Source organism: Natrix helvetica, assembly GCF_964273705.1.
Source record: "Natrix helvetica genome assembly, chromosome: Z".
In the NCBI taxonomy this organism is placed as follows: domain Eukaryota; kingdom Metazoa; phylum Chordata; class Lepidosauria; order Squamata; family Natricidae; genus Natrix; species Natrix helvetica.
Window position 1 is genome coordinate 66,900,971 of NC_138554.1, and position 13,390 is coordinate 66,914,360.

A 13,390-nucleotide genomic window follows, 5' to 3' on the forward strand; every position below is an offset into this window, starting at 1 on the left:
GACAATCAAACTGATTACATTACATCGGAAACAGCTCACAATGCTCTCAGCATTCTTTGGATTATCACCACCTGCTTTCTCTGACAGCAATGTAAAAGAAAGAAAGAACAGTCAAGTTATTTTTACTTCCCTGTTTTACTGACAATCAAATATAAAAAAGGTCAATGAATTTGTTGATTGTCAGAAAGAATCATTTGAATGAGACAAATCTGGTACTTTATATTGATTGCAAGGGGAAACTAGAATCAAACTGTTCTTTCTTTCTCTATCTCTATCTCCATCCATCCATCCATCCATCCATCCATCCATCCATCCATCCATCCATCCATCCATCTATCTATCTATCTATCTATCTATCTATCTATCTATCTATTCATCCATGCAACCATCCACCTCTGTACCAAACTATATAAAGGTCTTTCTTTCACCTGGCACTAAATCTACCATGTTTTACTAGTTCCTTTTGGTTTTTGATGTCTAAACAAGAACTGTTTTAGGTACTGTATAATAAAATTATTCTTTAAGTGCATTGTTATAAGTCAACATTCAATGAGAGAATAAAGGATTTTAGAAATGAACCACTGGCTTAATGGTTGGTGCCACCAAGAGAACTTTGGATTCCTAGATCATGGTCTGTACTACCCACATGAAGGACTTTTGGCAAGGGATGGGCTACACCACACAAAAATGGGAAGAATATATTCAGGGGAAAAACAACTTATCTTATCTAACTTTAAGTGCCTTAAACGTAGCGTTTAAATTAAAAATAAGGGGAGAGGGTGACCAATCTTTAGGATATTTAGGACAACCTTTAGGATTTTGTTCCAAGCACAAATTCCAAGATTACTAAACAATGAGATAGACAGTGATGGGAAGCGGGGAGGGGGCAGCCTAGATATAAAGTAGGAGATATATTAGGAGTACCCAGAATCACCCATAAAGGACTAAAATGCCTTTACACTAATATTCATAGTTTAGAGAACAAAGAAGGTGAACTTGAAGCACTAGTATCCAAGGGGAGGTATGATATGGTGACCATTATTAAAACTTGGTGGGATGAAACTCATGACTGGAATACACTTATGGAAGGATACAAACTATTCAAAAGAAACAAAAGAGGAAGTGGAGTGGCATTTTATGTAAGAGATTCTTATATCTCTACAGAAATGTATAAAACCAAGGATGAAATATGGATCAATATGAAAGGAAAAAAGAATGACATTGCCATAGGCATATACCAGAGCACCCCAACTAAGCAGAAGAAATATATGAACTTTTTGCTAATCAATTAACAAATGTATGTAGGAAACACACTACATTAATACAGGACTTTACCTAACCTGATATCAACTGGGAGGCAACCTCTGCATCAAGTGAGAGATTGAATAGGTCAACCTAACTGACAATTTTGTCATCCAAAAGTTAGAGGAGGGCACTAGAGAAAAAGTTACACTGGCCCTAATTCTCATTAACAAAGTAGAAATGATAGAGTGGATTAAAGTTGCTAGAACTTTGAGTGAGAGTGGCTCAGTGGTGGGTTCGACCAGTATGCCCCGGTACAGGCGTTCCGGTGCCTGCCAGGAGCACTGGGTACCGGTACGGTTCAGTGCTCCAGAGGGCCCACCTGCCCGCCTGCCATTTTTACCTGTATTTAAGCTCTTCTGGGTTTCCACACACACGCATGGAGCGTATGGAGCCTGCGTGACACTCCGCCGAGCAGCTGGAGCATCGCTGAAGCATCGCGGAGCATCTCAGACGGTAAGTATGCATGCGCATGCTGTGTGTGTGTGTGCATTGCACACATTCATGTGGTGGACACTGGGCCCCGTTGCACAGTACCGGTCACAACGGGATCCAGAACCCACCACTGGAGTGACTATATCATCTTGGAATTCGATATAAGGCAAACACAAGCAATGGAAGAGAATCAAATCAATGTCTCATTGTACAAATTTTGAAAGCCATTGCTGACTACCTAACAGGAAAAATCGTAAACAACAAGAGCTTTTATATATCAAACATATCTAAAATATACGTAAAACATACTCTAATAAGCTATCCAGTATTGAACTGCCTTAGCAAAAAACATAAGAGTTCCCTGGGATGCTTCTATCCTTGAGGTGGCACCATGTGAAATACCAAAACTGCCTGAATTTGCATCCAAATGTGGATTCTATGTCTTGGTACACGTTTGTTAGGATAGTTGTTTTTATCCAGTTGATTTCCTTTTTTAAAAAAACCCATCACAAAACTGAAGGCAAAATAATAAATCAAGGATTGCTTTTGTGGTGTGGAGACAATAACTTGATCCTTAACACTGACAAGACCAAGGAGATCATAGTGGACTATAGAAGGAATAGATCAGACATCCAGCTTAGCAATGGAGACCGAGTGGAGCAAGTAGCCACTTTTAAGTTTCTGGGTGTTATCATAAAAGAGGACCTAACCTGGGGTGCTCACATTGCAGCATTGGTCAAAAGGGCCCAGCAGAGATTATACTACCTGAGATGTCTCAAGAAACAACAACTGAATGAAAAACTGCTGGTGACCTTCTACCACTGCACCAAAGAGAGTATTTTAACTTACTGCATCTGAGTATGGTTTGCCAGTTGCACAGTGGCAAATAGGACAATGCTCCAGAGGATTAGCATCATTGCCCAGAGAATCATTGGTTGCCCTCTCACCTTTTTGTAAGAGCTTTATAGCTCCTGCTGCCTTAAGAAAATTCAAAACCTTCTTAAAAATCCATTTTATCCTGGGCACTCTTTTTTTGAAGTATTACCATCTGGCAGATAGTACAGGATAATAAAAACAAGAACAAGTAGGCTAAAAAACAACTTCTATCCCAGAGCAGTAACTATATTGAATTCTACTGTATAGTGAAATATTAATGCAGTATCAGGGGATTTCAATTTAATTGTATAGAATGTGATGGATGTGTGTTTGTGTTTTATTTTTATAGTTACAATGTACACTGAATATGACATTTAATTTCATTGTACAAGGTGCAATGAAAATAAACTAAACTGAACTAAATAAATATTCCTGTGGAGATAATACTTCAAATACAACCAGAAGTTTCAGCATTTTATGTTTAGTTCACATAATCTCTAGTGAAGTAAGCATCCTGTTTACCTATGGGATGATACACATGATAAATGCATTTGAATAGAATATGATGGATTTGAATTTTTTTAAAACTTTGTGTTAAGTTAACACAAATCAAACAGACAATGTAAGAAATTATATACCTTTCTGCAAAGTGTACTATGTTTTATCAACTGACAGAAAAAGATTTTCGATAGTCTCCTTAAGCTCCAACATAACAAAAAAACAGAATTGGAAAGGACCTTTGAGGTATTCTAATCCAACCCCTTGTTCAAACAAGAGCCTTGATACAATTTCAGTCAAATGATTGTCCAATCTCTTCTTTTAAAACCTCCATTGTTGAAGCACCTACAATTTCTGGAGGCAAGCTGTTCCCCTGATTATTTGTTTTCATTGTCAAGAAATTTCTCCTTAGTTCTAGGTTGGTTTTCTCCTTGATTTTTCATCCATTGCTCCTTTTTCTTCCTGCTAATGCTTTGATAAGTAGGTTGCTCCCCTCTTCTTGTGGCAGCCCCTCAGATATTGGAAGACTGCTATCATGTCATGTATAGTCCTTCTTTTCACTAGACTAGACACACCCAATTCCTGCAACTGTTCTTCATATGTTTTAGCCTCCATCCCCCTAATTATCTTTGTTTCTCTTCTCTCAACTCTTTCCAGAGTCTCAATATCTTTTTTATATTGTAGTGATCAAACTAGATGCAATATTCTAATTGTGGTCTTACCAAGGTGTTATAAAGTGTCACATTTGATTATTTGAGAAGATAACAAGTAGCATATGGGATTCTAGCACTTTTAAGAATTTATTTTTAATTGGAAAATGTATTCTGTTATTTCAGGAAACTTTTGAATTAGTAATACTGTAGTTACTTGATTGAAATTCTGTCTTTCTAATGCTTCTTTTTCTGTATCTACTATCCATAAAGTGACTCGTCCATAAGCACCAGATGCAAGTAAAATATTGTTACAAGATCCAATATGGGTTGGTCACTGGGAGGTTTAATTTTCCAAGCTTTTAGACTCACGCTGCCACCCATTGTCAGGGAACTTCTTTCTACCAGAATATGTACTTTGGGCTATTATATGGACATATTCTAGTAGAGAGAAATTATCTGGGGATGGGATCCAGCACAAATCCATAGGCTCAGGAGACTAAACGTCTGATCCCAGTGACCAATGTAGATTGGATCTTGCAACTTTATCCTGGGACACATATAGTATATTTGCTTTCATTCATAAAATATTGTTAACATGAAAATAAATTTTGACCAAGTACAATCATTTTTTAGTTTCTTTTGTTGTTCTGGCATAATTAATACGAATATTTTATTTGCTCACATTCTCAAACATGTAGTATTTTGAGAAATAAATGTACTTATCCCAAAGCAGACATCCTCTGTAAATAGCTAGAAAAAACCTGCTTATGTTCATCTCCTCCTTCTCATAATTCTGTTCAGAATTATGCAGCAACCATGATTAGAAGGATGAGAAGATATTATTCATTGGTTGATGTATCTCTCTGTCAGCCTTTGAAGATTTGGGCTGGGAACATATACCAGAAAGAATGATGGATATCTATTGTGATATAGTTTAATAACACAATCTTGAAAACTTTCCTGTGTCCCTTTTACACCAACAAAATCAAGATGGGGTTATCCTGAGTTATTTTTTTCTTATTCCTTCTTTCTTCCCATGAAAGAGGCTGAAGAAAAGGTTCAATTGATGCATGCATAATATTTCTTGCATTCCTTCCTCAAGATTATTTATAATCTTCTATACCATCTTCTTGTCTCAATAAATGATTACTCGACAGTAAGATAATTTTTACAGGTTTCTGGCCATAATTGCTAGAATATTCTACAGATATGTGTGAGTAATAATATCTTCAATAAATTCACAAATGAACTAAAATGAACTTTTCCAAAGAAATCCTCCCCAAAACCACAGTATTATTATTATTATTATTATTATTATTATTATTATTATTATTATTATTATTATTATTATTATTATTATTATTATTATTATTATTATTTTGTAAATATGTCATTCACCAAAGCTGTTTTTAACTGTTTCCTTTTGGAACCCCAGTATTCTATTGGTCATTCTAACTCTTCTGCTGGAGATTATAAAATCTCCATTTAGGATTCCAGAGGTAATCTAAATTGAGTGAGTCTTGAACAATTGATAGAGTGTTAAACATAGGGATATTTGAGAATTGGATTACCAGAATGCATTTATTGAGCATACTTTTGTACTTGTTCAAATTTTGCCATACAATATTTGGCTCAAAAAAGTACTGGTTTCTCATCCATCCTAGTTTCATCCAATAGGTGGTGCCATAAGACTTTAGACATGTTTTACTGAAAGATAGAATTGTGAGTACTTTCTTCAAACCTAATCAAATATTTTAATAATTTGCAGTACTTGAAAAAGCAAGAAGATTTTCCAGGGCCATCTCTTCAAGTGATCTTTAAGAGCTCTTTTGATTTTGCCATTGAGTTCACAAAAAAAAAAAACAATGACTTTCTTGGGGATCAGTTGTTGCCCCAACGACAGAGCCAAGTGGTCAGTCCTTATTTATCAAACATATTTTGTTATGCAGTTGTAGAAAATAACAACCACCCCTCTCCAAGAAGAGTGAAATATTTTGAGAAATATTAAAAAGGCAGAATGTTATATTTCTCTGGATGAGAAATGAAGAAACATGCTCTTGGAAAGCAGCCCCCACCTTTCTTAATAGCCCTCAGCAGATGTCAAAAGATAAAGCGATAGCTAGTTCTATTCATAAGCAAATACCTTAGGTAGGATTAGCTCTCAGCCACAATAGGAATTGCCCAAAGCCCCTTCACTGCATCATCTCAGTTGCACCACCCCCAGCAGTTCAAATTTCAACCAAATTTAGCTCGGACAAACTCCTAGAATTTGTATAAGGTCTTGTGAGGGTCTGACAACAGCTAATAGAATACATGTTCTTGTAGAGGAACAGAAAATTCAAGTGCAAAGCCCAAGAGAAGCATAAATACCCCTCAGGCTCAACTCCATGTGGTCATGCTTCATCATTAAACCATCTTTCCAATCAAACTCCATGTCTCCAGTATATTTTGCCCGGCTTGGAACTGAACCAGAAGGATATTCCTTCCAAAACAGTTGATATATCAAATGTTATCTTTAAATAGTATATACAAAAGGAAACATGTTTTCAAACACTGGAGAAAGAAGAATACAACAAACAATCGAGAAATATCCCTACATTCCATTAGTAACAATTGTCCACTAAACATTCCTATCCATAAATATTAGGCTGAAGTGTTGTTCCCACTTTTGTAAAAATAAGTTTTATTAAATGTGGAATGAAAAGGTGCCTGCCATTCCACAGATATGAACAATCATAAAAATGAACTAGTGGCAATATGTCACGCATCTAGAGTTTTAGCATTCTTTCCTCATAGCTATTTTCAGGCAGTCTGCCTTCCCCCTTTGTCAGTTTTGCAAGCTGAACAAAAGAAAAAGATGGATGGGTTTTCAGTACACTACATTATTTTCATTAAGAAAGTATAACTGTATTTTATTTTTCTCTCTTCCTCCTTCCTGCTATACTAACTGAAAGTGAGGAAAAAATAGATGAATGTTGCTTCTATGGGCTTCTTTGTAAACATAATGATCTTCTAATAGTAACAATTTTAAATTGTTTAATTTGCTCCCTTTGGTAATTTGGGCCCTAGAATTAGATTTGCTGCAATCAAAGACAAGAGTTAAAAACTTTGGTGTGACTGATTGGCTGATATCAACAGTTCTGATATTTTCTGTGGTTCTATACATATATTACTACAGTAATATGTCTACATGTGACACCAATCAAAAGACAAACATCTGAATTGTCAGCTACTTTTTGAGCAGAAACAATTATTTTGATAATATCACAAATACTATTCAGCTCACAAAATAATAAACAATCCCAATTTTAACCAATCTTTTTCTGTTGGCCTATTGTGATTTATTTGTGAAATCCCCAAGGAAAAGAAGTTATACAAACACTTGTAATCTGAGACAGGAAGAAATGCCATTATATGCAATAGGACAGAATTCTCAAACAAAAAACAAAAAGGGGTTTAGGACAAGAATGAACATTGAATGAAAGACAAATAATTAGCTTCTGCTTTTGTACTCACTCTCACTGATGAATGAAGTCTATTCCATATAGTACAATGCACATTTTGCCCTTCCATAATGTATATTAAAATGTATTAAAAGGATCTATTGTAAGATATTTTCCTTTCTACTCTTTCTGGATGTGAAAGAGACAGAAGAAAAATACAATAATATATCTAATTTTTATTGAACATTTTCAGTCCTGAAATGGTTTACCACAAAAAAGGAAGTAAAACATGTAATCAATGTTTTCTTAGTAAAACAAGAAGACATTCTTTAAAAGCTCTCCGCTGGGATTATGAAATTGAAACTAACACTATTTTAAAGTTTACGCTAAATGTTTATTTATGAGCAAAATTAACTCATCTGTTTTTGATACGTAAATTTCACAAATCTGTATATCCTGTAGATTGATTTAAATGTTTTCTGCATTTGTTTAGGTGACAGTTCTGTGCTTGGTCTGATGCGAGAGTGGGTATTAGAACCATTTTAAGATGAGAGAGGAAAGATAGACAATATATTGCAATGTGGTATTCTGAAAATGGAAGTATGCTGGTTTTGCACACAAAATTTAATAATTAAAGACAGCCCCTTTCTCCCCTCAGTACAGCACATAGGTGTTCAACTTTTTCCAGGTTAAGGGAGATCTGGCTTTCAAGGGTGTGCTGATGATTATACATTTTCCAACAATTTTTGGAATGGTTCCCAAAGCACAAATTATCCACCCTTGACAAAAAAGATGACATAATTCTTCACCATGGTGAAAAGGCTGAAAATTTCAGACATGTTTTCTTATTCTCAGTGTTTATCATGAATACTGCTCTTCAGAATATGGACATTACGTCTTTGTCTCAACCCATGTAATGTTTACATTTTTGCATACCTTGACTAAGTGACTAAACAAACACTAACCATTTTTATACAGAAGGAATGACGACAGCAATTACTGGTGTAATTAGAATGCCTACTTTTTCTGTTCAGATTTTTTCATGTTCAGTTTTATATTCAAATATCCTCCATCATAAATCGACTTATTTCATGCAACTACTGTGTTTCCCTGAAAATAAGACATGCCCTGCTAATAAGCCCAATCAGGCTTTTCAGAGCATGCACCATGATAAGTCCTCCCCTGAAAATAAGCCCACCCCCAACTATTTAAGCACATGTGCAACCAGTCCCCGCCATTACCACTGTACCACCTACCAGTACAGCTTGCGGGGCAAAAAGAGGACTCACCACAAAAACAGCGGCAGGTGAAGCAAAGTGCTTCCACCACCCCCGCCCTTCCCTCCTGCACAAAAAGAGCCCGCTGCAAATACAGCGGCAGGCCAGCAATGCAATCACCCCCTTCTGCCTATTCCTTCTCGCACAAAAATACACCCCTGCCCACCCCAATGGTAAAGGCAGCCTGCCTGGTTCCCTTCCCCGCTGTCCCTTTAGTGAGGGGTGGCAGGTGGGGGTGAGAAGCGAGGCGTGCCTCTTATCTTTCCAGGTCCGTTGCGTTCCTCACCCTTTCACCCATTGAATCCCCTTGTAAAGAAACCCTCATGTTCAACTTGCGTGGTTTTTTTTTACAAGGGGATTCAATGGGCAAAAGGGCGAGGAATGCAATGGGCCTAGAATGGTAAGAGGCGCACCTTGCGGCCCAATACTGTCCACCTCGCCCCAATGATAAAGCAGCCTGCCTGGTTCCCTTCCCCAATGTCCCTTTAGCGAGGGGTGGCAGGTGGGGGGGGAGAAGCGAGACATGTGTCCTAATGCTACTAGAGACTGACAGCTCCACTGCGTTCCTCGCCCTTTCGCCCATTGAATCCCCTTGTAAAAAAAGCCTCGCAAGTTGAACTCATGAGGTTTTTTTTTTTACAAGGGGATTCAATGGGTGAAAGGGCGAGGAATGCAATGTACCTGGAAAGGTAAGAGGCATGCCTCACTTCTCTCCTCCACCTGCCACCCCTTGCTAAATGGTCAGCGGGGAAGGAAACCAGGCAGGCTGCCTTTACCATTGGGGCGAGGTGGGTGGTGTTGGGCCGCGAGGCACGCCTCTTACCTTCCCAGCTCCATCGCGTTCCTCGCCATTGTGTTCAGGAAAGTCCCTGGTAAAAAAAAACCCTTCTCACGATTTCAAGAAGTTTGATTGAACTCACGAGAAGGGGCTTTTTTGTACCAGCCGCTTCCCTGAACACAATAGCGAGGAACGCGATGGAGCTGGAAAGGTAAAAGGCATGCCTCGCTTGTCACCTGCCCCAGAAAATAATAAGCCCTCCCCTATAATAAGCCCAAGGCCATATTTCATGGGGCAAAACAAAATAAGAAATATGGTATATAAATAGATCTGACTTCAAAGCTTATTTTGGATATGATTTAAACTTTTTGCAAAAGTGAACAGTTTTTCCTAACAGTAGCAATAACATTTCATCTTTAGCTTACCCCTGGAGTGATCTCATGGCCAAGTAAGAAAAATTGTGTAAGGGCAGCAATAGCTTTCTACTTTTAGCCTACCTGGGGTGTTCAGCAGTCTTGACAGTTTACAGACATAGGAGATGAACTGTTCACAATACTCGGCACTACCAGTGATGGCTGAGATTTGATCCATGGTGGCACTGTAATTAAGCTGTAGCACAGCATGCTTCTCTGGTCTGTTGCTTACCACTGGAAAACGCTCTTGTAAGTCATGATTCACAGTAGTCCATACTTTGTCCTCTGCATAAAAAAATGGATAAGAACATATTCAACAATTGAAGTTCTTGCTATCCCTTATTCAGAGACACCTGTTGAAATTAATCCTACTAACTTTATTTGAACAACTTTTCATTAACACTGCCATCATTAATAACTTGGTAATCAAACCTGAGGAAAGGCATCTTTCTATTTCTAATTTCTATTAAAAAAGAAAAAGCCAAAAAGCAAGCATGAAAAATTGAATATGTGTTTTCCTTCAAACATCATTTATTGGATCTAAATCTATATCTCCAACTTTCTTCCATAAAACATAGAGATTCAATTAAATATCATACAACAACATATATGCAGGACTGGATCCCCCATTAGATCAAAAGGGAGAGCTGCCTGTAGAAAGGAAGGGAATAATAAACAGAGGTTTATTTAATTTGGCATTTCCTGCAACCCAAAGCGAGTCTACTTTACTCAGATTAAAGATGTTGCCCCATTACAGAATCAAAGTAAAATTCAACTATTGGACTGATTGACATGTGCAATATGTTTTTTTGATATCTTTTCCTCAGACAGTGAACTCTCTTGTTGTAAATGGGACAAAACTCACTTAATAAATCACTCACATAGCAATATAAATTCTGGTCTTAATTGTGATTGTAAGTCAAAGATTACCTGTATTTCACTTTTTTTTGTAAAAAGAAAAAAAAGCAGCAAACCATTATTGCTATTGTCATTCAGTGAAAGCTTCTAAGCTCTTAACCTAAAAATGACTGTTTCCTAATTTTCAGCCAAGATATTATTTTAAAAAAAATTAAAAGTATTAATTACAATAACAAAAGAAAACAGATAATAAAAATAAAAAGAGAAAATAAAAAGTACAAGAAAACAAAAAAGAAATAAAAAATAGAAATAAAAAATGGTTTTCCACTCTTATCATAAGAAATATAATAATAATAATAATAATAATAATAATAATAATAATAATAATAATAATAATAATAATAATAATAATAATAATAATAATAATAATTTTATTTGATTAGCCGCAACCCTCTCCCGAAGGACTCGGGGCGGCGTACAATCAAAACAGATAAAATACAGATAAAGACAAACATATATACATAAAGAACAAAGACATATACATGTGCATGGAGGAGGTAGACTCATAAGTGAAAGACAATTAAAAAACACAATTTAAAATCCCATTAAATAAAATTACTGAATTAAAAAACCCATCAGGAGCGTTATGAAGTTATGATTGAGCCAGGCCGCTATTTGGAATAGGTGGGTCTTGAGCTTTATACGGAAGGAGCGGAGGTCAGTAGTGGTCCTAATATCCGGGGGGAGGTCATTCCACAGGGCTGGGCCCGCCACAGAGAAGGCTCTGCTCCTAGGCACCGCCCCATGGCACTGTCTGGTGGACGGCACCTGGAGAAGTCCCTCTCTGTGCGAGCGGATGGGTCGTAGGGATGTATGGGGCAGAATACGATCCCGCAGGTAACTAGGTCCTGAGCCATGGAGCGCTTTAAAGATCGTAATCAAGACCTTGAAACGCACCCGATAGACCACAGGAAGCCAGTGCAGCTCGCGCAGGAGAGGTGTCACATGGGAGTACTTAGTACTCCCCATAATCACCCGCGCGGCCGCATTCTGGACCAACTGCAGTCTCCGAGTGCATTTCAAGGGAAGCCCCATGTAGAGAGCGTTACAGTAGTCCAGGCGAGACGTCACCAGCGCATGGGTGACTGTGCGTCGGGCGTCCCGGTCCAATAGGGGGCGCAATTGGCGCACCAGGCGAACCTGGTGGAACGCCCCCCTGGCCACGGCTGTCACATGGTCATCCATGGACAGCCTGGCATCCAGGAGGACACCCAAATTGCGCGCCCGCTCCACGGGGGCGAGTTGAATGCCCCCAATGGCCAGAGATGGAATTAACTGGTTGAACCGGGGGGCCGGAACCCACAGCCACTCCGTCTTGGAAGGGTTGAGCTTGAGTCGGTTGTCATCCATCCAGACCCGTACGGCTTCCACACACCGGGACATCACTTCGACGGCCTCGTTGGGGTGGTTCGGGGTGGAAATGTACAGCTGAGTATCATCAGCGTATAGATGATATCCCACCCCGAAACCACGGATGATCTCACCCAGCGGCTTCATGTATGTGTTGAACAGGAGTGGCGAGAGGACCGACCCCTGTGGCACCCCACAAGTAAGGGGGCTTAGGGTCGACCTCTGCTCCCCTGCCAACACACGTTGCGTCCGGCCAGAGAGGTAGGAGCCGAACCACCGCAAAGCGGTGCCCCGGACCCCCAACCCCTCCAGTCGGTGCAACAGGATACCATGGTCGATGGTATCAAAAGCCGCCGAGAGGTCTAATAGGACCAGGATAGAGGAACAACCCCTATCTCTGGCCCTCCAGAGATCATCCACCAACGCGACCAAGGCCGTCTCTGTACTGTGCCCGGGGCGAAAGCCGGACTGGCGCGGGTCTAGATAATCATTCTCCTCCAGATGTCGTGGGAACTGAGAAGCCACCACACTCTCTACAACCTTCGCCAAAAAGGGAAGGTTGGAGACAGGACGATAATTGGCCAGCTCCGTAGGGTCCAGGGAAGGCCTCTTGAGCAAGGGTCTCACCACCGCCTCTTTCAAGGCGGCCGGAAGAGACCCCTCACCCAACGAAGCGTTCACTAGGCCCAGGAGCCAGTCGCGTGTAACCTCCCAGGATGCCAGTACAAGCCAGGAGGGACACGGGTCCAGTAAACATGTGGTAGGTCGCAGTCGTCCACGCAATCTGTCCAAATCCTCGATGACAACCAAGTCAAACTCCTCCCAAAAAGGTTTCTCAAGACTCGCCATTGGCGTCTTGACTGGGCCACTGAAGGGGACCCAATCCTTCCGGATTTGAGCGACTTTATCCTGCAGATATTTCCCAAATTCCTCTGCCCTACCCTGTAAAGGGGCCTCCCGCGGCCTCTGAAACAGAAGGGAGCGGGACACCCGAAACAGGGCGGCAGGGTGGTTCTCTGCGGATGCAATGAGAGCGGCACAATATTGGCATTTGGCCGTTCTCAATGCCACTAGGTACGTCCTTAAATGGGCTCGTACCTGTGCTCGGTCAAATTCGGATCGGGAGGATCTCCAACGACTCTCTAGGCATCTCTTGCGGCGCTTCATCACCCTTAGCTCCTCGGTAAACCAAGGAGCCAGGGTGGATCGTTGCCGCCGGAGAGGCCGCAAAGGCGCCACCCGGTTCAAGGCCCCGATAGTCGCATTATTCCACGCGGCCACCAGGTCCTCTACCCGAGGGCGGGTCAGGGCTGCAGGAGGTGGCCCAAGCTCCGTCTGGAACCTATCTGGTTCCATCAGGCGCCTGGGGCGGAACCATCTAGTGTTTTCCGGTTCCGCCTCCCCGCAGCGAGGGGTAGCACCAGGGAAGTCAAGTCGGAGGAGTGAG

At 40.2% G+C, this 13,390-nt stretch overlaps 1 protein-coding gene across 1 annotated transcript in view; it reads right to left on the bottom strand.

Annotated features, from left to right (window-relative positions):
- Positions 1 to 13,390, bottom strand: part of CNTNAP2 (contactin associated protein 2) — a 1,236,760-nt gene that overhangs the window by 329,208 nt on the left and 894,162 nt on the right. Inside the window, exon 13 of the mRNA XM_081971635.1 lies at positions 9,760 to 9,960. Coding sequence (XP_081827761.1) covers positions 9,760 to 9,960 — 201 coding nt within the window. The remainder of the gene's footprint in view (positions 1 to 9,759; positions 9,961 to 13,390) is intronic.